A 22,146-nucleotide genomic window follows, 5' to 3' on the forward strand; every position below is an offset into this window, starting at 1 on the left:
AGTTCCTTTTGAAGACGGTTTAACGATTGTCTCAAGATTCGGATGGATGGTGGGCCGGTGTATGTGTCGGCGCTCGGCGTGATTTAAAGATCAAATATGTCGTTCATTTTTAATGTCGTCTATTTATACGCTTCAATGGGAACAGATTGATTGACCTTTTAAAGCATCCCGGGGAGGAGGCAGCCAGGCTAAAAGCTACACTTGAGTTAGGAGCCATCCCTTTAAGAGCTTTGATATACCAAACACATTCAGTTGCACTCGAGGAAATGTTTAAATGCATGTCATTTATTAATATTACCAGGCATCATCATTACTCCATCAATACACATTACCGAGCTTGATAACATGAGTGTGCATTCAAGCAACACAACTTGTGTAAATGTTAAATTATTCATTCAGCAGTGTCTCTTCAAATGCATCAGTATATTCCATTTGGATTTGATTTTATGTCTCACATATATGCTATGAGGACATTTTATCCAGTTTATGCTTGACAAAAGTTAAATAAAAAAATTAAGTAATCTATGGGAGTGCATCAGTAGAACATGACCCTGGCTAGCCAACTCTGCACTCAGTAATAGAGCATTATTTTTTGCTGTGTGGAAAAAAGAAACATACAAACTTCATCAGACGACAGACACAAAAAGTGGGTGAGCATTTCTCTACAAGATCACTGCAAACAGATTTCAATTCTATTTTTCTGGGTCATTTTGCAGCTTTGCTATAGACAAGTACGACTGGCAGGGCACGAGTTATAGAAGTAAAGTGTATCCGGTGGTAAATAATTGAAATACAACTCTGTCTCAACCATGCTGCAAAAAATACTTTGATTACTAGTTGGAAAGAGCTGTTAATAAAGGGTGGGTTGGAAAAAGTGATCTTTCTCTAGGTCTATGTTGAAACTTTGTGAAACAAAAACCTTGAGGCAGCAGAAAAATGTTCTCAGTCTTAGACTATGGCAATGTTAAATAAAAGCAATTTAAATAGTATTAATAGTATATGGTCAGCAACATAAGTTAATATTTCAACGTGTCTATTAAGGAAGGAAATAAATTATTGACCATATTTAAATAACGTTTGTCAAACTTAGCTCAATAAAGGTAAGCAAGGGATATCTCCTCCAGGAACAGTTTTTATACTAATACTGACCTTCACAAGTGTTTAAATGCTATGATACAAAAGTAAACACATAGTTAACTTTTCCATGTTTACTTAATTCATTGTTGTAATAACATTTCTTAAAGGCTATTGTATTATCTGTGAACTTTAAGTGTTTATATGTAAAAGAAAACCAGTTGGACATTTATTATGAATTAAAATATCACATTTTCTTTTGTGTATTTGCTCTTTGACTTTCTTTAAAAAAAACAATAATCCGACTTCTTGATGAATACATGTTTCATAAAAAGAAAAAGTGTTGAATCTGAAGTTGCAAGAATGTTAGTATACAATACATACATACCGGGTCAACAATTCGATATATTGCAATATTGTAGAAACAATGACATAGAGTTAATATGAAGAATTTAATCATAGAAGAATTGTCAAATCATAGTCAACACACAATGAAGGAGACGACTACGATGAAGGATCTATTATTGTATTCTACAAGAGAAGCAATACAAGCATTTGCAGGATCTTTTTGGGATAAACAAATTAAAATAATAATCAACATTTTTCTTGAATTTTAAAATTATGGGATGTATATTTTAATTGAATATTTAAATTGAATAGTTCAATTGAAATGCTGATACAGTGCTCATAGATATTGATATGGTATTGTGAATAAGAATATCACAGTATTCAAGTGCATCAATATTTCTTACACCTCCATAAATGTCCACATCTAATCCTGTTATTGTTTTCATGGTGCAGGTCACAAAAGCCTCAAAACACGTTTGTGTGTCTCAATAACAAACAACCCAAAAAACTTGAAACTCCTGCTGAAATGAGAAAGCTTGGCCGACGCAGTTATCACTCAAACACAAACTCAGTCAAGCGAGTGACAAGAGCGAAGCAGAGAAGCTCAGAGAGGGTTGTGTCTTTGATGTGAAGCCCCACGGCGAGAAGGTCACCTCTAAATACCCTGGATCAAGACTTCAGATACAACCTTTGTTGCTTCTGCAGGAAAGCGTTGAGCAGTCGACTTACAGAAAACCTATCAAGACTTGAAAAGAAGTCCATTGATCTATAAACCAGCGAAAGTGGTTCTTGCTAAAGGGGGATTCCGTGTGTGAGCCCCCGAGTCTGGCGCCCCTTCTTGTGTGTCGAAGCTCTGCTGCTTTTTATTTGCCGCTTCATACGCGAGTCATCATTATTCAATGACTCACAGTGTGCCGCCAAAACACTCACTCTTATCTGTTGAGAGGCTGCAGAGAAGCAGGGACGGCTCCGGGTGGGCGGATGGGTGGAGGAAGAGAGAGAGAGAGAGCGAGAGAGAGAGAGAGAGAGAGAGAGAGAGAGACTCTGGTTCTCCACCGGGAAGCAACTTTTCCTCTCAACATGAAGCTCGAGAGCATCCAGACATCAAGAGCAGAATATTCTGGTGGCATTTCATGGTGGAGGCGTTGACGCTCTTCAGAGAATGTGAAGTGTTGATCACAGTGTCCGTCATCCTGCTTTCCACCTCAATGACTCAAGAAACCACCATCTCTCTCTGATCCTGCTTTCCTTGACATATCTCTTCAAGAATCAGTCGCGGGATCATTTAGCATAATAATTAGGGGGTTAGAAAATTTCAATGTGGCAATATATGGCAACATTTTACAGCAATGTATTGATTTTCTCCCAACCCACCCAAATATGTTGTTTTTTTTTATTATATATTTTTTTTATTTACAATTAAGAAACAAAACATGATTTGCTAATTTTTGGGTTGAATTAACTTTCAGCCGCTTGATAGCAGCAGTCATTGCGTCCTCTGCAACTGAAGAAAGAATGAAATATCTCAAGATCCCAGCAATGACTGAGGATGAGAGGATACAGTGGACCCAGGCAGCAAGCTGATGTTTGGACATATATTGGTTTTAAAAATTAAAATAATTATTATTATTATAATAATAATAATTAAAGCAGTTATGACTTCATCAAGAGTCATTTGGTCTGTAAATTCTGCAACACCAGAGTCAAGTACACGACAATACTACAAATAATGTATATGCTTGCTACGGCATCACAATATATAACAATATATTGCATTGTTGACCCTGTGTTGTGATACACATCGTATTGCCAGTGTCTTGTCAAACACACCACATAAGCCATTAGGTTTCCTACAGCTTAAAGCATCTTAAATTCAGGACTTTTTAGTACCTGCCTTTGGCGATAGCTTGTGGTAGGGCATGAACATGCAACAGCTCTGGTGGACATTCTTGCTGTCAGCATGCCAATTTGACGTTCCCTCAAAACTTGCAAAATCTGTGGCATTGTGCTGTGTGAACAACAGAACATTTCAGAGTGAGAATTGCTCACTGTGACAGCTTTCAACAAATTTGTGAACAATATTGGAGAGAAATAGTTATGTTGTGTATGTAGAAAATGTTTGAGTTCATCTCATAAAACACAGGAACAAAAACATCCCTTTATATTTTAGTTCAGCAACAACTTTCTTCTCTTTGGATCAAAACTGTCCAAGTGACTGTTTAAGAGGTAATCTTAATCGTGTAGTTGATGGGATTTAACTCCGATACAAAATCCAGAAAAAAAAAATCTGTTACAAATGTATTCATCACCATGAGATTTCAACAGCGTAATCATAATAGTAATAGTACAATGATGCAAACACTGAACTTATTAAAGTGCAGTGGAATGAGTAAAATGTCAACGAATAATTATTAGCATTTCTTAAATGCTGGGTGGTAACATAGTCTGTATATTGCTGAACCACCAGTGATCAACAGCTTAATTACACAAGCTGTTGAATTCTGGAATAACTTCTTTTTTTTGTGTTTACCGTTATAAAATAAAGTTTTAATTGATTTTTAATTCGGTTAAAGGTCACCTCAGTATCTTTGTATCTGTACTTTGATGGTAAAACTGATTCCACTTTGAACATAAACAAACAATCAGAGGCCCTCCTGAAGCTACTGTTTTGTTTCATTGGTTTACCTTGGTTTGGTTTTGCAGAAAAAGGTACGCACAAACCAAATCAAATTTCTGAGACACAATTAAGTGAAACTGTTCCATCAAATCATGCTTTGGGTAGAAAGTGACTTTTTGAACCATCATATACGATAGTAATTACATAAGGGACATTCTTTTAGCTTGTTGGGAGGAAGAATGAGGAGAACAGAAGTTCAACAACAAGAGTAACTTTCTGTTGATTTGTCATCTTGAAACGTTCTTCTTTGTGCAGTGGACGAACTGTAGTAATCACTTCTGTTGTTCTTTTCTTAGATGGAGGAAGTCATCGCTCGCATGCAGGATGAGAAAAATGGAATCCCTATCCGAACAGTCAAAAGCTTTCTAACCAAGATACCCAGTGTTTTCTCAGGTAAGAATCTTGTTCTGTTCATTCATCAACTACTTAGCACACTTTATAGCACAGTTTTATATACATATATTTATATTCTTAATCTTGGGTTAGTTTCATCACTTTGTGTTATCTGAAATATTACACATTTTTCTATTGATTTGACCAATTACGCTTGGTCGCTAGCCACTAACCCACTTCACAGGATCCTTGCATCGTGTTAAGTATGGGGGCTACCACTCCATTACCCTCAGTCTCTGACTCAGATACGGGAGCTACAAATCGCTACGACTCCCATGTTTACAGTCGCTTTGGCAGCCTACTGGGAGTACATTAAACCAGTCATCCTCGCTTTGATAAATTAACCATTAGCGAACCTTTGCTGCAGGTCAGAAACATGCATGGAGTATAATAATAATAATAATGTCTATTTATATAGCGCCTTTCTAGACCAGAGTCACAAAGCGCTTTGACAGTCATGCATTCCCCCATTCACACATACTGATGGGAGTAGGCTGCAACACATGGCGCCAGCTCTGCCATCAGGAGCAATCAGGGTAAAGTGTCTTGCTCACAACGACACAAGCTTGTCTGTAGCTAGGATTGAAGCTGCAACCTCTTGAACTGCAAGCAACAACTCTACCATCTGAGCTATGACGCCCCTAAAAGTAGAAACCTGTGATAAAAGTAAAGTGCATCCGGTGATTTTATTTCTACTTCGGTTTTATGAATGCATGAGAGTATGAAGTTATTATTGTCTCATGTATATTTTTAACTGTACAGAGGGTGTTCTGGAAATATTCAATGGTTGCACGTCTGTTTGTGATATCCACAAATGTAAAATCCATATTTTTAACCTGTATTTTTGTATTTAAATAAAATTTGTATTTGCAAAAATATCATTTTAATTTACAAGACAAAAAAAAAGATAAAACTTAAATTTCTGTTGTTGAAACTACATGTGGATCAGCAATTACAAGGATTCTCTATTTCCGTGTCTTGCAATTAGACAGTTTTGCCACTTACAAGTCTTTTTTATTCTGAGACAATCAGGACCAAAATCTGCAGAATCATCTCCTTGTGATTCAAATTACAGCCACTAGAAGGCAGCATTGAGTTCAGGTGTTAGGCAGGTGTTGATCCTGAAAGAAACTGGCAGCCAGTGAAGAGTTTTAAGGATCGGAGAAATGTGAGTTCTTCTACTAGAGCGGGTCAGAATTCTTGCTGCAGAGTTTTGTGTTAACTGACAGCTCCTTCTTGTTTAGATATGAAAAATAACTGTTACAATAGTCTAAACGAGAAGACACAAACACACAAACACATGTGCGACACATTTTTAAGAATGACTTATATTGATTTGTTTGATTAAATTTGTAGTCATCATGTAATGGTGTATTTGCCGTGGAAAACTAGGTGTGTGCGCTCTTAGTACATGAGATCCCAGATAAAAAGTCTAGGATGAGGCTGGTCTCAAACTTGTTTTTTTCAGTGCTAAGCCCTGAACTCTACTGACTCTGCCAGTGAGTCTGATGATGTCATGAGGGCATTTCGAGATTTAACGACAAAATTGGAAATGAACAGTGTTTATCATGTTATGTTTCGGGCTCCTTATATTCGAGAGTGTCTCATGTCGTTTTGACTAAAGATTTTCATTTTAAAGCCTTAGAACGTTCGATCTGACGGAGGTTTTGTTCTGAAGCTGTTTATATAGCGATGAAGTCAAAGGAAGGAAGAAGCGCGGCATCAGCTGATGACGTCACTTGACTGGCGGGAGTTTACGCCTCACTTCAGGAAAGACTTCGTCTTTTTTCTCGCTGTGATTGGGAACAGCAGATTGAAGTTTATGTAAACTTAAAGTTAGAAATAGTGTCGTAATTTTTACGACGACAAGTCCTCAATTACACATGTGTGCCTTGTGTTTTATGGGTACAAATATATAGTTATGTGTATGCAGACACTCACACATGCTGATTCAAGAGGTTGTCTTTAGTAACTTGTAAGAAAATATAGTCAAGGTTTTTTTTTTGTTTTTTTTTTACGACTACAAGTCTTCAATTACGCATGAGTGTCTTCTGGATTACGAGTATGGATATGTAGTTACAATGCAACTTAATAGTACGAGTACACATCTCATGTTACGGGTATGTGGGACTTTTGCACCCGTTCTGACTTCATACAGATCATGTTGTGACACCATTTCCCTAAGTTTAGAGTATTTTTCTCTGTTGATTGGAAACAGTTTCTGGACAGTTTTCTGCAGTGTTGAACTAGAGACATGTCTTTGTCAAATACAACACCCAGGTTTGTCAGGCTTTATCATATAAGCAATAACCAGAGTTTCATTTTTGTCAACATTTAGCTGCCAAGTGTTCTCACTCAGCCATTGTTTGATTTCTAGCAAACAATTGACTAAGCTGTTCAGCCTCTGGGGCTCAGTTGGATGAGCAGTAGAGCTGGATGTCATCAGCAAGAATGTGGTTATAAACATCAGGAATTATCTGAATGATTTTACCGAGGGAAATCAAACACAGCAAAAATAATAAAGGACCCAAAACAGAACCTTGAGGGATTCCACATAACAGATCCGCTGATTCAGACCTCATTTGATTGGCAGATACACTGAAACTGCGCCCAGAAAGGTATGACGAGAACCATTGTAACACAGACCCAGACAGTCCCACTTCATCCCACAGTCTTTTCAGCAGGATCTGGTGATCAACTGTGTCAAAGGCTGAGGACAGATCCAAGAGAACCAGAACAGTGTATTTACCCGAATCAGCCGACATCATGATGTCACTGGACACTTTCAGTAAGGCTGTCTCTGTAGAGTGATGTTTACGGAAGCCAGACTGAAACTTCTCATGAATGTCGCTCTGATCCAGGAACGAAAACAGTTAATCAGACACCACCTTCTCCAAGATCTTGGACAAGAAAGGGAGTTTAGAAATAGGTCTAAAATTACGGAGGTTAGTCGGGTCCAAGCCTGGCTTTTTGAGTAAAGGCTCCACAATGGCATGTTTAAATGCATTGGGAAAAACCCCTGTGGAAAGGGACAGGTTTACCATTTTGGTAACCCAGGGGCCAATTACATCAAACACTATAATAAAGAGCCTACATGGAAGGACGTCTGATGAGCAAGAGGAGGGTTTCATCTTGTCTATGAGTGCTGAAATATCAGCCAGCGTTACAACGTTGAAGGAGGACCACAACGTGGAGACAGGCTCAGTGACAGCAGAACGGGAGGGATTTTCTCTTTGATAAATTTAATTTTGTCAGTGAAAAATCTCAACAAGTTCAAATTCTTTCATTTTTAAATATACATGTACGCAAGACATACAGCATAAATTAAATTGTATTCCTCCCAGACCCACAATGCAAAACATGAAGTAGACAGTTGAAAGGACATTAATTAAGACATTCAAGAAAATAAATGAATAAAAATAAATAATCAACAAAATGAAATAAATAATCAACAATACTTAGCTATACAATAATTAACTAATAAAAATAATATAAACACAAAAAAACCTTAATGCACAGGTAGTGCAAGCGGAGGTGAGCGTGATGGTAGGAGAGGGAGGGAGTAGAGTCTCCTGACAGCCTGGTGGAAGAAGCTGTCCTTTAATCTGCTGGTTCTGGACTGAAGACTGCGCAGTCTCCTCCTTGACGGCAGCAGGCTGAAGAGGCTGTGGGATGGGTGGGTTGGGTCACCAGCAATCCTGATGGCCTTGCTGGTGATAAAAATGTGGGACACCAATGATCCTCTCAGCTGCTCTCATGATGCGCTGCAGGGTCTTGCGGCAGGACACTGTGCAGGCGCCGTACCACACAGTGATGCAGCTTCACAGGATGCTCTCGATGGTGCCTCTGTAAAAGGTGAGCCTCATGGGTGGTGGGGCTCTTGCTCTCCTCATTCTGCGGAGGAAGTACAGGCGCTGTTGGTCTTTTTTGTCCAGTGATTCTGTATTGTGGCTCCAGGACAGATCTTCAGAGACGTGCACACCCAGGAACTTGGTGCTGCTCACCCTCTCCACTGAGGCTCTGTCAATGGTTAGTAGTGGAAGCTGGGTGTGCACTCTCCTGAAGTCCACAAGACCGCCTTAGTCTTCTCCACGTTCGGGTGGAGATTGTTGTCTTTGCACCACGTGGCCAGCCTGTTTACCTCACTCCTGTAGACCATCTCATCAACAATGCATTAGTGTCAACTTCACAGAAGACAGGGGTGATTGAGGCAGCAGGCCACACGAGATAATTGATGATATTCATCCCTCTGGAGGTCTCCTTCGGGAAATTGTTTTTTCAGCCAGCACACAGCAATACAGACGATAGAGTCATAAAAAACAAGAACAAGGACAAAGTGCAATAAAGACAAAGGATAGAAATATTAACATGGAATATCATATGTTCACTCCTGCCCCCAAACTCATAATTAAAAAGCCTAATAGCACGAGGAATGAATGAGTCCCTGAGTCTATTAGTGTTGCATCTGGGGAGGACCATTCGTGCACTTCATCTGCTTCTCTGCTCACTGATGACAGTGTTCAGAGGATGACTGTCATCATCAATGATGGACAGTAGTTTGTCGGGAGATCTCCTCTCAGCAACTGTCACCAGTGAGTCCAGCTTCATGTCAACCACAGAGCCAGTCCTTCTGATCAACCTGTCCAACCTGTTGACACTCATCTTGGACACATTCCCACCCCAACACACCACAGCATAGAACAGGACACTGGCCACCACAGACTGGTAGAACATGCAGAGAAGTTTCCTGCAGATGTTAAATGATCGGAGCCTCCTCAGAAACTACTCTGAACTTTCTTATACACATGGTCTGTGTTAGAGTCAACTTTTGTTTGGCAGCTGGGTTGAGCAAACCAAGCGCACCTCCACAAACTGAACCAAAGCCGGGCTTGTATGTACAAATCTAGTCAACACTAAACCACAATAAATAAGTGAATAGATGGCAAGTTTGCTGCTGTAGCCACAACACATTGAAAAAAAAAAAACAACTGGTAAAAACATCAGTACTGAGGCGGGGCTTGGTTCCTAATCTCCTGGTACAAAGCTGATGATTCAATCCATGAGCCATTCAGGCTAGTGACATCAAGTGGGCAGATTACAGTTCATGTCTTGAAAATCGGGGTCTTTGTAAACAAGAGAGAACACTTTTTTTAATTCGTAGAAACCTAAATAAAACATTTATCATTTTACTTTTGCTAGAGTTGTTTTCTCACGGACATTTCTTTAAAGCATCAGCAATGCTACCGTAATGTTCTGTCATTACAAAGCACTCTAAATGTCTTGCTGTGATAGCGGAAGTGTCGGATAGTTTTACTCTAGAACAAAACCATCAAACAAAAGCTGTCAAGTTGACTTTAATCGCAAGGTCAATAGTTTGTACTAACAGACAATGGTCATGTTGATTACAACGCTGCCTTCTAGTGGCTATTAAGTGAATCGCAAGGAGATGTTAAATGTTGGGCTTCAATTGTCTCATAATAAACAAGACTTGTAAGTGGCGAAACTGTGTAATTGCTGATCCACATGTAAATGTAAATTCCCATGCAGAGTTTCAAGTTTTGCAAATGTATGTTTTTTTTTTTTAATAAATTAAAATTATATGTTTACAAATACAAATGTTTTTTAAATACAAAAATACAAGATTCAAATGTGAATTTTACATTTGTAAATATCACAACTAACATGCAACCATTGAATACATTGAAATACAAATATATATGAGACTATAATAACATATAAGAGGACCTCCGACCATGCCATCCAGTTGACCCCATTATGGTCTTTTTGGAGGCTAAGTCACAGGAAGGTGATGGGAGCCGCCTCGGGTGGAGAGTGCATTTTAATTTCGTAGTGGCGGAGCAGAGACCCAGGGGATAAACCATGTTGAAGCTTTGCTGGAGAGCCTTTCAAGTATTCCTAGAACCTGCTAGGTAACCATGTAGGCCGGTTATGACTGTTGCTGTTGATGCTATCAATTAATAGAAACGTCACACCTGCAAATTTTGTTATATTGTGTAAATTGACCGGACGCACTTTACTTTTATCACTCATTTCCTGCCCCTGGTGGTGTCATCTGGTGGATTTACATCTTTTGTAGAAATGTTATACTGTAATAATAGGGATCAGCATGTCGGAAAAAAATAACCAGGTGTAAGAACTTGAACAAAAGTAAAGCAAGAAAGGCCACTGATTCTTCTCACAATAAGAAATATCAGCTTTGAAATAGTACTTTCCTGATGTTAATTCTCACACAGTGTCAGACAAGGTTCAGTGAGACTTTGTTACAGACGTATCAGACCTCCCGGGTATATGGTAGCGAATTTAATTACCAAGAGAGCGATTGTCAAGCCAGAGAAAAATTACAATTTGGTCGAGATTATAAGAACATAATTAATGTAGACAGCCCCGTCAAAGTTATGCTGCTCTTTTGCTATGAGTTGTAATAAAACAACTGGTTGAAGCTTTTTGTTTTTTTCAGATTAGTTGTATACGTTCTTTAGATGAACAATAAATATATACTTTTTTCAGCTGTAATTTTGAATAGTTTCAAAGAATACTTCAACTGGGTATAATTCCTAGTCTGATGGAATGTTGAAAAAGCCTCTGATCAAAATTAAAGAGTGTCTAATTTTAACATTTATTTATTCTAATTATTTGCAAAGAACAGTTGAAAGGTGGAAACCATTTAACAAAACATAAATTGAACTACAACATTTTGAATACAAGCAATGACTTGCTTATCATTTTTAGGAATATGTTTTTTCACTCTTATATAAATCAATTGGAAAGTTCAAATATGTGTAAATATATTAATTTCCGAAACCATTGATTTGTTATATTAATGCATAAAGGTATAAAAGAAGAACTCATGAGAATTACAGTTTTGAACTAATGGTCTGAAATAATAAGAAAAAAAAGGTTATGAAGACACCTGCTCAACAGTTGTCTTTTCTTGCAGGTAAACAATATTTTTTTAGCCTTAAGGTAAAAACTAACAATTTCCCGGAAACATGTTTATAATTGTATTAAAAAAGATTCAGGCCTCACTAAAAGAGAAAACATTGTTGATCTAGTGGCTGACTTATTGATTCATGGTATTTGTTGTTGCACAATCATCAAAAGCACTAACCATATTTCTGATAGAGATCTCTTGACGGATCAAGAGTGAAAAAACATATTTTAAATGCAGATCGAATCTGTAAGAATTCTGGTGAGTATGGTGAAGACAGATTGAAGATGATTCAGACTGACTCACAAACTCATGTTTTTTAAATTCTCTCTTCTACCCTCATTCTTCCTCTTGTGGTGCCCAGCGCTTTGCCGCCTGTCGCCATGAGAATGTATATTTAACTACAATGTCAAAGAGATGCCTGTTGTGAAACCACCCCGCGGGCACAGACACAGGTCTTATTTTGCGTCCGGCTACGAGGGGAAAAGCTAGCTTTCAATCATTTATAGTTGTATTTTATCTATAATTATTTTATTGTTGTTATATCTGAAATGATTTCAGCATAATTAGACATTTTATTTGTCACAATATTTATTTGTTATTATTTGATAACAAAAAACAAGTTCTAAGGGGTCTTAAGTCCCTTTTGTTGTTTTCTGAGCAATTTACTGCATATTCAACTTAGATTGGGACCAAATATGTGTTTTATTTGTAGGTCTGGTTTTCCCTTTACGTATAGTCATCACGTCCCCCACAGCTAAAGGAAGAAATTCTGCAAGATCCTGGTGTGGACTGAGGACAAGAGTATACAGTGGACTCCAGCAGCTTTTAAAGCTAATGTTTGAGCATTTTGGTTTCAAAACAAATGAAAATTGTTAAAACTATGTCAAGAGTCATGTGGTCTGTAAATTGTACAAATTCTTGTTCCCACAGTATCACAATATATTGTATCGTCGACCCTATATTGTGATAAGTATAGTATTATTCAACAATAATATACTCTCAAAAAAAGATTTATCTTGAAAGTGGGATCTCTGCGGTGTCTGGTGCTCTGTCTTGACTAGTTTATAATCTCATATTTCCTTCTACTTGTGATGCATGGTCATATTAAATGAAACAGTCAAGGGTGTTGTCGGCTGTGACTGAGTCAAAGCGATCTTGTTGCTGTTGTTTACACTCGACACTTTATTACGCCATCGCTCCTCTCCGGTCATCTAAATGAATGGACTGGAGCCAAGGAGAGGCACGTTTGAGAGGGTGATGGGAAGGAATATTTGAGAATGGAATGCTCTATTAGCCGCCCACACCGTGCAGGGAGAGAGGAAGAGGGGGAAGTGAGGGGTGGTTAGAACTCTATTGTGTTCATTTGCATCCAGAAAGATGTAAAAGCAGCTTAATTTGAAGACTTCATATAATGTTCCGTTTCTTTATTTCCTTGCAGGTTCTGAGATCGTACAGTGGATGATCAAGAACCTGGATATTGAAGATCAAGGTAGAGAAACTTTCTCCATCTCATATCACTGGAAAAGCAGCGCATTGTGACTTTATTGGTTTCCTGTTGACCTTCATGTACTCTCAGAAGTACGTGACTGAATGAAGCAGGTTTTGTTACACAAAACATTTTACAATAAGATGAATCACAAATGTTTTCATTACATTTTATGATAAGATCTACTCCCAACAACGAAGGGAATATGTCTAGTTTTAAACATTTATACTTGTATACTACATTAATATATTTACATTTATATTTTTTTGTAGTTTGTATAATCCAGTGAGAACATATGACATTTTTCTAAATCTACATTATAAATAAAACAGCATGTATTGCTAAAATAAAAGTATAATATGTGCATGTTTATGTAAAGATCATTTCAGGTTAGAAATCACTTAATACTTCACAATTATTGCTCAATGTTGGGTTAGATCAGTGAGAGAGTGTTATTATATGTGTGTAAGTAAATTTGATAAACATACTAAAGCTCAGGACTTTACCATTATATGCAATAGTGTATGGTACAATTATTATGTGTATAAAAATGTTTTGCAATATAACTATATTCAGTAATATGCAGAAGAAATTTTAATTAAAAAAGATAGAGCTGTACAGTACAGAAATAGGGTTTAGACAAAGTGACTACTATTAGATTTTTTTTTTATTAAGTTGTTTTGTTTTAAACTTGGAAATGAGTAAATTATTATTTGAGGTTCACGAGTGGAGGTCAGAAAATAAATAACATTTCCTTATATAAACACTAAGGGTAAAAAAATGTGTTTCTAGATCAATAAATTAACTTCAAAAATGTATATTTTTTTCCCATTAACGTTTCCTCTCCGTAGTGTACAACCAAGACGTAACCAACACCCTCCGCACCATTTAATCCCTTATCAAATATTCTGTCTAAACTACAAACATTCAACACATATTCAAAGGTAAACTAATGAAAGTTAGATTTTTTGTTAACTCTTTTAACACCATTTCATTGGTACTAGTATCAGATCAAATCTTTACAATACCCATTTTTAATCAACCTATAAAAACTGAATTGTGTTGATGTTGAATTTGCGTCATTAACACACTTTGAATCAGATATTTTTAATAAAGATATTTACATCCCTGATATCATTTAGCAAGTCACAAACTTACTTCAATTCTGAGGCAAATACACTAGTCTAGAATCCTTATAAATCATCTGCAAAAACTATCTCTGTCTCAAGAGCTGAGATCTTTGAGTGTTGAGACCAAGATTTTCAAAAACAAGAAAAGGTTTCAACTATTCATGCAGGGTTCAGAGGGAGGCAGAGGTCAGGAGTGACTCAGTAGGACGCACAGACTCGGTCAAAGGATGGAGGCCGACTTTCTTTCTGACAGAAATGGCCAAAAACAAAGGAGAAAAATAGTTTCTGCCACTCTTTCTTAGTGAAACACAAACAGCCTTCAATCTTAGAGATTGAATCAGTGATTGACAGAAGTAAGTCAGTGGTCCGATATAGACCGTCATGGCGCTCTGATCCAAAAGCTTGGACGATAGCTTATGATTTCACAGACAGTGGATCAGTAGAAATACACTTCTTAAACTACCCTCCGCTCCATTTTCGTTTATAGAAGGAAGATAAACGAAGAGATACAAACCACAAATGCCTCCTTTCTTGGTCTTGATAAGAGTCTCAGCGTCAGTTGGGAAAAAAGCCTCCCACACTTCTTGGCAAAAAGCCAGTGTTGGTGCTGAGGTGGTAATATGATGGAAATGAATCCGAGTGGACCACCAGACTATTCCTGACAACCTGACTAATTCCTGGTTCATTCAGCTGCAAAGTGCGCAGTGAAGTCTGTAATACATGAACAGCCAGACTCCCATGATGCCCTGACTCGCTTCATGAAGACTTACCGAGTCAAAGAGGCCTGGATTGTTTAAATTAACTTCAGAATATTTTAATTAGCAGAATGATTAATGGTACACACATGTAACTAAAATAGCTATAGGTCAAATACACCTGCAGCACTGACAGCACATCAGTGTGTCAACACCGATTTTACTGGATTTTATTGGATTTTTACTGGATTTTATTGGTTTTATATCCTCCTTTATAGTCACTTTTGACCGTTCTTATCGCAATTTTATTATTATTTATTATTTTATCCATTCTTGACACTGTTTTATTTGGACATCACGACTCCCGGCTACATGCTAGCCATGGACACGTCAAACGCCGTTGCCTCTTCAGAGTTTCAAGCCCTGAGTCAGACCCTGCTCAAGACTCAGGCCGAAAACCAACGCCTAAAAAACGAAATAGTATCACTGAACTTGAAGATGAACAGAGATCTCAACTCTTCCTTGAATCTCCCGAGCTTCCTGGACAGAATTGGTCCGCCGGAAAAAAAATGGCCTCGGAAGGAGTCTCCAACTGCTTCCAGGGACTCCAGCCTGAAAGTGGCCCTGAGACAAACAATCAAGATGCGGGGTCCCTGGTGGCGGTTCCGGGTTTTATCTCAGGCCACCGACATACAATCCTGGAGCACAAGGACAGCCGGATCTCATCCATCCGGACATCGAAACAAAGGAGCCCAACCTGATCAAGCAGGCTCATCGTCAAAAGGCTGCCCTCCCGTTTCAGAACGTCCACCTCACATGATAGGCTACTGAGGGAGGCGGTTATCCGCAACTCAGGTGCCACCTGTCGCAGCCAGACCACCGATGTACTCCCGGACCTTCTGGCCTCCTTCCTCTCCGCCCAACGAGTCGTCGTCTACATTGGAACCAGCGACTTCCACCGTGGATCAGAATTGATAAAAGAGGATTTAAAAAAACTATTCGAACGTTTAAGTGAAGGAGTGACGTGGAGGTTTTATCACTTTTAATGCGCTGCCCTCCGATTCTGCAGGCTGCTCCTCCTCAACACCGGGATGTCACCAGTATGTGGAGTTTATGGTTTTAATATCATTGACAATTTTAACCTGTTTTGGAATAGACCGTTTTTTTAATTTTAATTCTGACGTACTGCACCCCAGCAAACTCGGAAGCCGCACTCTCTCGTTCAACATTCACCACGCAGTTGTTCACCCCCTCCCCCAGCAGCCCACCTCGACAAACCCCTGCAGATCCCCCTCAACATCCAGAGTTCCCCTGGAAAACGTTCACCCTCCCGCCCCAAATCAGTCAACAGGAACCATTTAAACAGTAATAATAACACATATGACCTTAACTCCACCTCAGTATGGAGGAGTATAATGTTGGTCTGTTAAATATTCGTTCCATTCATTCTAAATCGTTTTTATGTCATGATTTTATAATTTCTAATAACTTGGACTTTTTATAATCATTGAAACTATATATACTATACTCATTAGATATACTAATTTTAGGGGATTTTAAGATCCATGTCTGCTGCCTCACACAACCCATGGCCAGTTATTTTATTGACACAATTAACTTTTAATTTAGCTCACATTATTGATAAATCAACACACATCAAAGGTCATACCTTGGACCTGGTTATACACATTATACACACCCCACCAATGTTTTACTTATATTAACTTACTTTATTTACAATGGACGTGGTTACTCCATCCTCCGAACCCTTCTAACTCAAGGGTTTTTAACCCTCAATCAACATCCTCCTTCACAGAGCATTTTACTTCTGCTTTTTGAAATGCTTTTAATCTAAACAGCAGTTGTCAAAGCATCCTAGACACTGTTGCCCCTTTCAAATTAAAGAAACATATCAGACCCCAACAGCCCTGGAGAAATGAAAATAAAAATCAACTCCTCAAAGAATGCCGTAGAAATGAAAAATAAATGGAAAAAAGATGGTCTACAAGTATCCAAAGAAATGTGGACAAATTTATTAAAAAACTTTAGATCTAAGGGCAGCATTCGACACTGTTGACCACAATATCTTAATAGAACGTCTTAACGCTAGTGTTGGCATCAGAGAAACAGCACTGAGGTGTTTTTCATCCTACCTTTTAAACAGAACCTTTGCGGTCGCTATGGGAAACACCTCAAGTTCTAGAGCTAGTGTCTCCTGTGGTGTACCGCAAGGGTCACTTTTAGTTCCGATTTTATTTTCTATTTAAATGCTTCCTCTCTTTCATTTGACCAACACATAAAGAAAACTGTTCAGTCCTGTTTTTACCAGCTCAAAACAATATCAAAAATGAAACCCATGATCAATAAACTCAACCTGGAAAAACTCCCCCATACCCTCATCTTCTACCGTTTAGATTAATGCAACTCCCTCCTCTCTGGGATCTCCATAAAAAATCCCCCTCTCGCCTCCAACTGGTCCAAACTCAGCAGCTAGATGTTTAGCTGGTTTTAACAGGCGACATCACATCATCCCAGTTTTAGCCTCACTGCACTGTCTTCCTGTGCATTATAGAATCGATTTTAAAACTTTACTGATTACTTTTACAGCTTTCCATGGTCCGGCTCCCTCTTAGATCTCAGACGTGCTGACCCCCTCTGAGCCGGCTCACAGTCTTAGATCCTTTGGCAGGGCCCTGTTAGCTGTTCCAAAGTCCAGGCTAAAATCAAAGTGGACAGAACTTTTTCCATCAAGGCACCTGGACTTCAGAAAAGGTCTGCCTGAGGAGATAAGACTGGCTGAGTCTGTGCCTTCTTTTAAATCTCTTTTTAAAACACACTTTTACAGACTGGCTTTTGTGTGATGTCGCCTTTAAACCCTTAACTGGGTTCATCAATGGGCTTTTACTGTCCTTTATTTCAAGTGTTTTATCATTTTATTTAATTATATTTTCCCTTGTATTTAACTGTAGTTGCTAGTACTTTTTAATTATGGTTTGAAAAGTGCTATTTACATACAATTATTATTATTATTATTATCTATAGCAACACGATTCTGTTTAATAAATATTTTGTTTGTCTCAGTTTTGTCTTGACCTTTTAGCATATATATTTTTTCAAGTATTGTTTTGATTGTTTAAGGGCTTTGTGACCCTGGTCTGGAAAAGCGCTCTACAAATATTAATTACTTTCGTGGTCTCACAATTACACAGATATTTTCGCACCCAATTCTACATATTTAAATGTTTTTTATCAAGCTGCAGTCAGGAACATCAATGCTTCTTGTCCTGGTTCACTCTGTTACAAAAGTATGATTTGATTGAGCAGCTAACTTTCAATGCAACTACAGAACTTAGTGACCACACCCACCTTACTTTTGATCAAAAGTTCTAATATTTGCAGGAATTGGGTTCTTGTAAAGATTTGAGATTCATATCTTCTCACTAGAAAATGTTTTTCATGATCAGAGATTAAGGAAGAGGAAGAGAGTCGTCTTTCTGCTCTTCTTTTAATTCACATCTACAATCAAACTGTTCATCTTGCAGATTCTTTCAATCGTTTGAAAGTTTATTCTTATTGGTGTAACCATTACCCACTTTTAATTTTCAGTGTCTTCACAGGCTATGATCCTCATTCTTCACCAACTTCATCACCAAAAGATACAACACTTTTGGTCGATGTTAAAAGAGTCAAAATTAATCTCAGAGAAGCTTTCGAGTGTTTTTAGATTTCACGTTTGAAATTTCGTTCCTTTGCTTGGTCTTTTGCTGTATGAGTAAAGTTATTATTTCACGTTGTAGTTTTCAACTGACTTTCTGCCAATTGTTTATTTTAATTTTCCTGTGTATATAATAATGTTTTTAATGGATAATTGTCTATTCTAATATGTTTTTTTAAATAGTAAATATATAAAGTGCTTCTACATACAGTTAATAAAACAATGTCAAGTAAAAATACACACAAACTTAATTCAACAAAATAAGAAGAAAATTGAGAGGTTCTATCAGATAGAAAGATAAAATCCTATTAATGAAAATTGGTAGCAAAGGATAGCCTGATATTTTATGTCTAATTTACAATAACATATATTCACGCTGTGTTTATGCTAGATGGCAGCAGTCATCATGTCCTCTGCAGAAAAAGTAGCAATAAAATCCTGCAAGATCCCAAGAATGACAGAGGACGAGAGGATACTAAATTCTGCAACACCAGAGTCAAGTACTCAACATCGACAGAAGCAGATGGAGTGCACGAATGCTCCTTCTCAGATGCAACACTAATAGACTCAGGGACTCATTAATTCCTTGTGCTATTAGATTGTTTAATTCTGAGTTTGGGGGCAGGAGTGGAGTGAAAAGATGATGTATTGTATCTTAATCTTTGTATCCTTTTCTATGTGTTCGTTTTCCTTTGATCTATGTTCTTTATACTTAGATTTTGTCATCCATTGCACCTTGTTCTTTTTATTGCAATTTGTTCTTGCTCTTATGAACCTATCGTCTGTGTCTGCTGTGAAATGGAAAACCAATTTCCCGAAGGAAATATCCAGAGGGATTAATAAGTTCATCCATCCATCCATCCAACCATCCATCCATCTATCCATCCATCAATCCATCCATCCATATATCTATCTATCTATTTGTATCTAACACAAGCCCGAGGGGCCAAATCCAGGCCACCAAGTCATTTCATGCGTCCCACTGGACTAGATGGTAGGAAACCTTTTGAAAAACAATTAACCTAACTAGAATGTATGTGGACATCATGTCAATTAACAGGCAGTTTTGTGTTTAGATTCCATTTTTGAAACTTGTTTTCTCATCTTGAGCCTTAGTTTTTGTATTTGGAGCACAGATATATTTTGTGCTAAAATGTGCTTTTAAGAAAGTTTATTTAGCCACCAAAATTGGTCTGTTTCATGTCAGAGTTTGAGACAATTTTGACACACTGGTTTATACCATTTTTAACTTTGTTTTCATTCAAAAGGCTAGTAGCTTATTATAATGTTATTAAACATAATAATGACTTAAATGAGAATGTCTTGTCAATAGCTTTTCAGCATTTTGTATTATTAAAAATCTAAGGCAAAAGAAGATCAAAAAGAAATTCCCAGAGTTCATAGCAGCTAAAAACTCAAGAAGAGAGCATTTGCATCAGGCTCTTCCTTCTGAGGTATGAAGGTTTATAGTTTTTCTACTAGCAAAAAAAAACATTCTTCAATTTGACTGTTTTACCTACAAACACTTTGTTAGTGAACTAGTGTTAATGAAGTTCAGGAGAAACCAGAGCAGGTTTATAGGTAAACAGCTGTAAATAAGTGATGAGTCATTATTTATTAAGAAAAGGAACTATTGCCCACACACATAAATGTGCACACAGAGCGTGTATTATCGATTAAAGATAAATGTATTTAAAGATCTGTCAAAACCTCTGTTTGTTTTTACAAATATTAAAACTTGTTTCAGTGAAACATAATGAAATCAAGTCAGTTGAGAATCACTAGTCTTCTGCATTCCAGAAGTAAAAAGAACATATTTGTGGAGCGACAATAAATAACAGCTTGAGGTTGACGGGCCACGACGACTACGTCCATCCATTATCTGATAAGTTTAAATCCGGGTCAGAGGAGCGAGCGTGTGCCGGAACGTGAGCAGGGAAGTGAACCGGACACAACAACTGGTTGATTTGATGATGTGAAGGTGGGTCATCGGTGAGACCACCTGCTGTGCTCATCGGTCATATTGAAGCACCTTCAGCATGCTGCCGGAAAATGTCAATTTTACCCTTATTGTAAAAGTCTCAATTGTTGACATCCATCATCTCTGTACCTTATCTTTAACACTGGCATCTTTATAGGTCAACATATTAACATAAGCATTTATCTATTTCAAGACAATTATCCGGTGGCCAACAGAAAATATCTCAGAGGGCCAAATTTGGTCCCTGGGTCTTGAGTTTTACACAACTGATTACAAGAGTTCCAACCGGACTGTGTCGAGCAGGTATAGATCTTAGTAGAGGGACATAGAAACCCATCTGATTTACCTCTTGAAGGTCATTATTCCTCACTTCCCTTGACCACACACACCACTTTGCTCAGCTAGTGTCTGGAACAGGAAGTGAACAGGAATCTGGTGTTTTGTCAAAGATAGTCTATAGTTTTCCATATACATTATCAATGTACAATGTCCTTGAGTTTCTCTTCTTTTTAAAGTAATGTGTATTTTCTCTTGTTTTAAAGTTAAACTAAATCTCACGAGGGGCCAGAATCTTTCTGCACTCTTGGAATATATTTTATATTTACAATGGACTACCAGATTTAAGGCGGCTTAATGTTTGACACACGTGTTCTACTGTGTTCTGCATTTTATTTGACTATAAAGATTAGAGCCCTTGATTTTGATTGAAAAAAAAAGAGCATTATACACAGATACTGACAGAAGTGAAAGGTCCCTGTCAGTGACGCGGTGACTTGTGTTGATCTGTGCATTTACACTAAATCGCTTTTACATCTCAAACTTCACTGGACTCATTTATGGTGATGAAATATGGGTCATGTCTGAAGGAAAATAATTAAGAATTGAAGATGTTCTTAAGTGGGTGTCTGGTGTCTCGATAATTAATAGGAAAGCAGCTTCTGTTGGTCTCAGGGTTGAGCACTTCTCATTCCTTATTGAAGAAACGTATCGTTGCCTCTGGTCGAAGAAGTGACCTGATTGAATTACTTAATTTACTTTTGTTTGTTTTCCTGCAGTGGAGGCTCTTCACCTAGGAACACTGATGGCAGCGCATGGATACTTCTTTCCCATCTCAGATCACGTCCTCACGCTCAAAGATGACGGCACTTTCTACAGGTTTCAGGTAAAGATTATTTGATAGATAGATAGATAGATAGATAGATGGATGGATGGATGGATGGATGGATGGATGGATGGATGGATGGATGGATGGATGGATGGATGGATGGATGGATGGATGGATGGATGGATGGATGGATGGATGGATGGATGGATGGATGGATCAATAAACTAATCTTTATGAATGGTTAGAAATATTGTCCTTGGATGATGAGGTTTCAGGAAACAGTATATCCATTTTCAAAAAAAACACTAGATGGTACTTTCTGTGAAATGCAGGTATGTGTGTCAAATACCTCAGAGGTGCTATATAACATATATAACACCTTATAAGCCTTTTCCTCAACCTTGATTTTATGTTGTCTAGGTGCTCAAAATTCTGCCGAAATTTTGCGGGATACATAAAAAATTAAGAAAAATGTTGGTTTGACATTCAGTTCTCATTTAATTTAAAAGTCCATGTTGTCCAAAGCAAACTCTATTCTCCTTTCAAGGTTGAACCGTATCCAAGTAGATCTTCAACGTGAATCTGCTATG

The 22,146-nt window shown here is 37.8% G+C and overlaps 1 protein-coding gene across 1 annotated transcript in view; it reads left to right on the top strand.

Annotated features, from left to right (window-relative positions):
• Positions 1 to 22,146, top strand: part of rgs7a (regulator of G protein signaling 7a) — a 79,947-nt gene that overhangs the window by 43,731 nt on the left and 14,070 nt on the right. Inside the window, exons 3-5 of the mRNA XM_087802425.1 lie at positions 4,396 to 4,492; positions 12,883 to 12,933; positions 21,507 to 21,613. Coding sequence (XP_087658551.1) covers positions 4,396 to 4,492; positions 12,883 to 12,933; positions 21,507 to 21,613 — 255 coding nt within the window. The remainder of the gene's footprint in view (positions 1 to 4,395; positions 4,493 to 12,882; positions 12,934 to 21,506; positions 21,614 to 22,146) is intronic.

The sequence above is a fragment of the Callionymus lyra genome, chromosome 11 (assembly GCF_982586985.1).
Source record: "Callionymus lyra chromosome 11, fCalLyr1.hap1.1, whole genome shotgun sequence".
NCBI classification, from domain to species: Eukaryota; Metazoa; Chordata; class Actinopteri; order Syngnathiformes; family Callionymidae; genus Callionymus; species Callionymus lyra.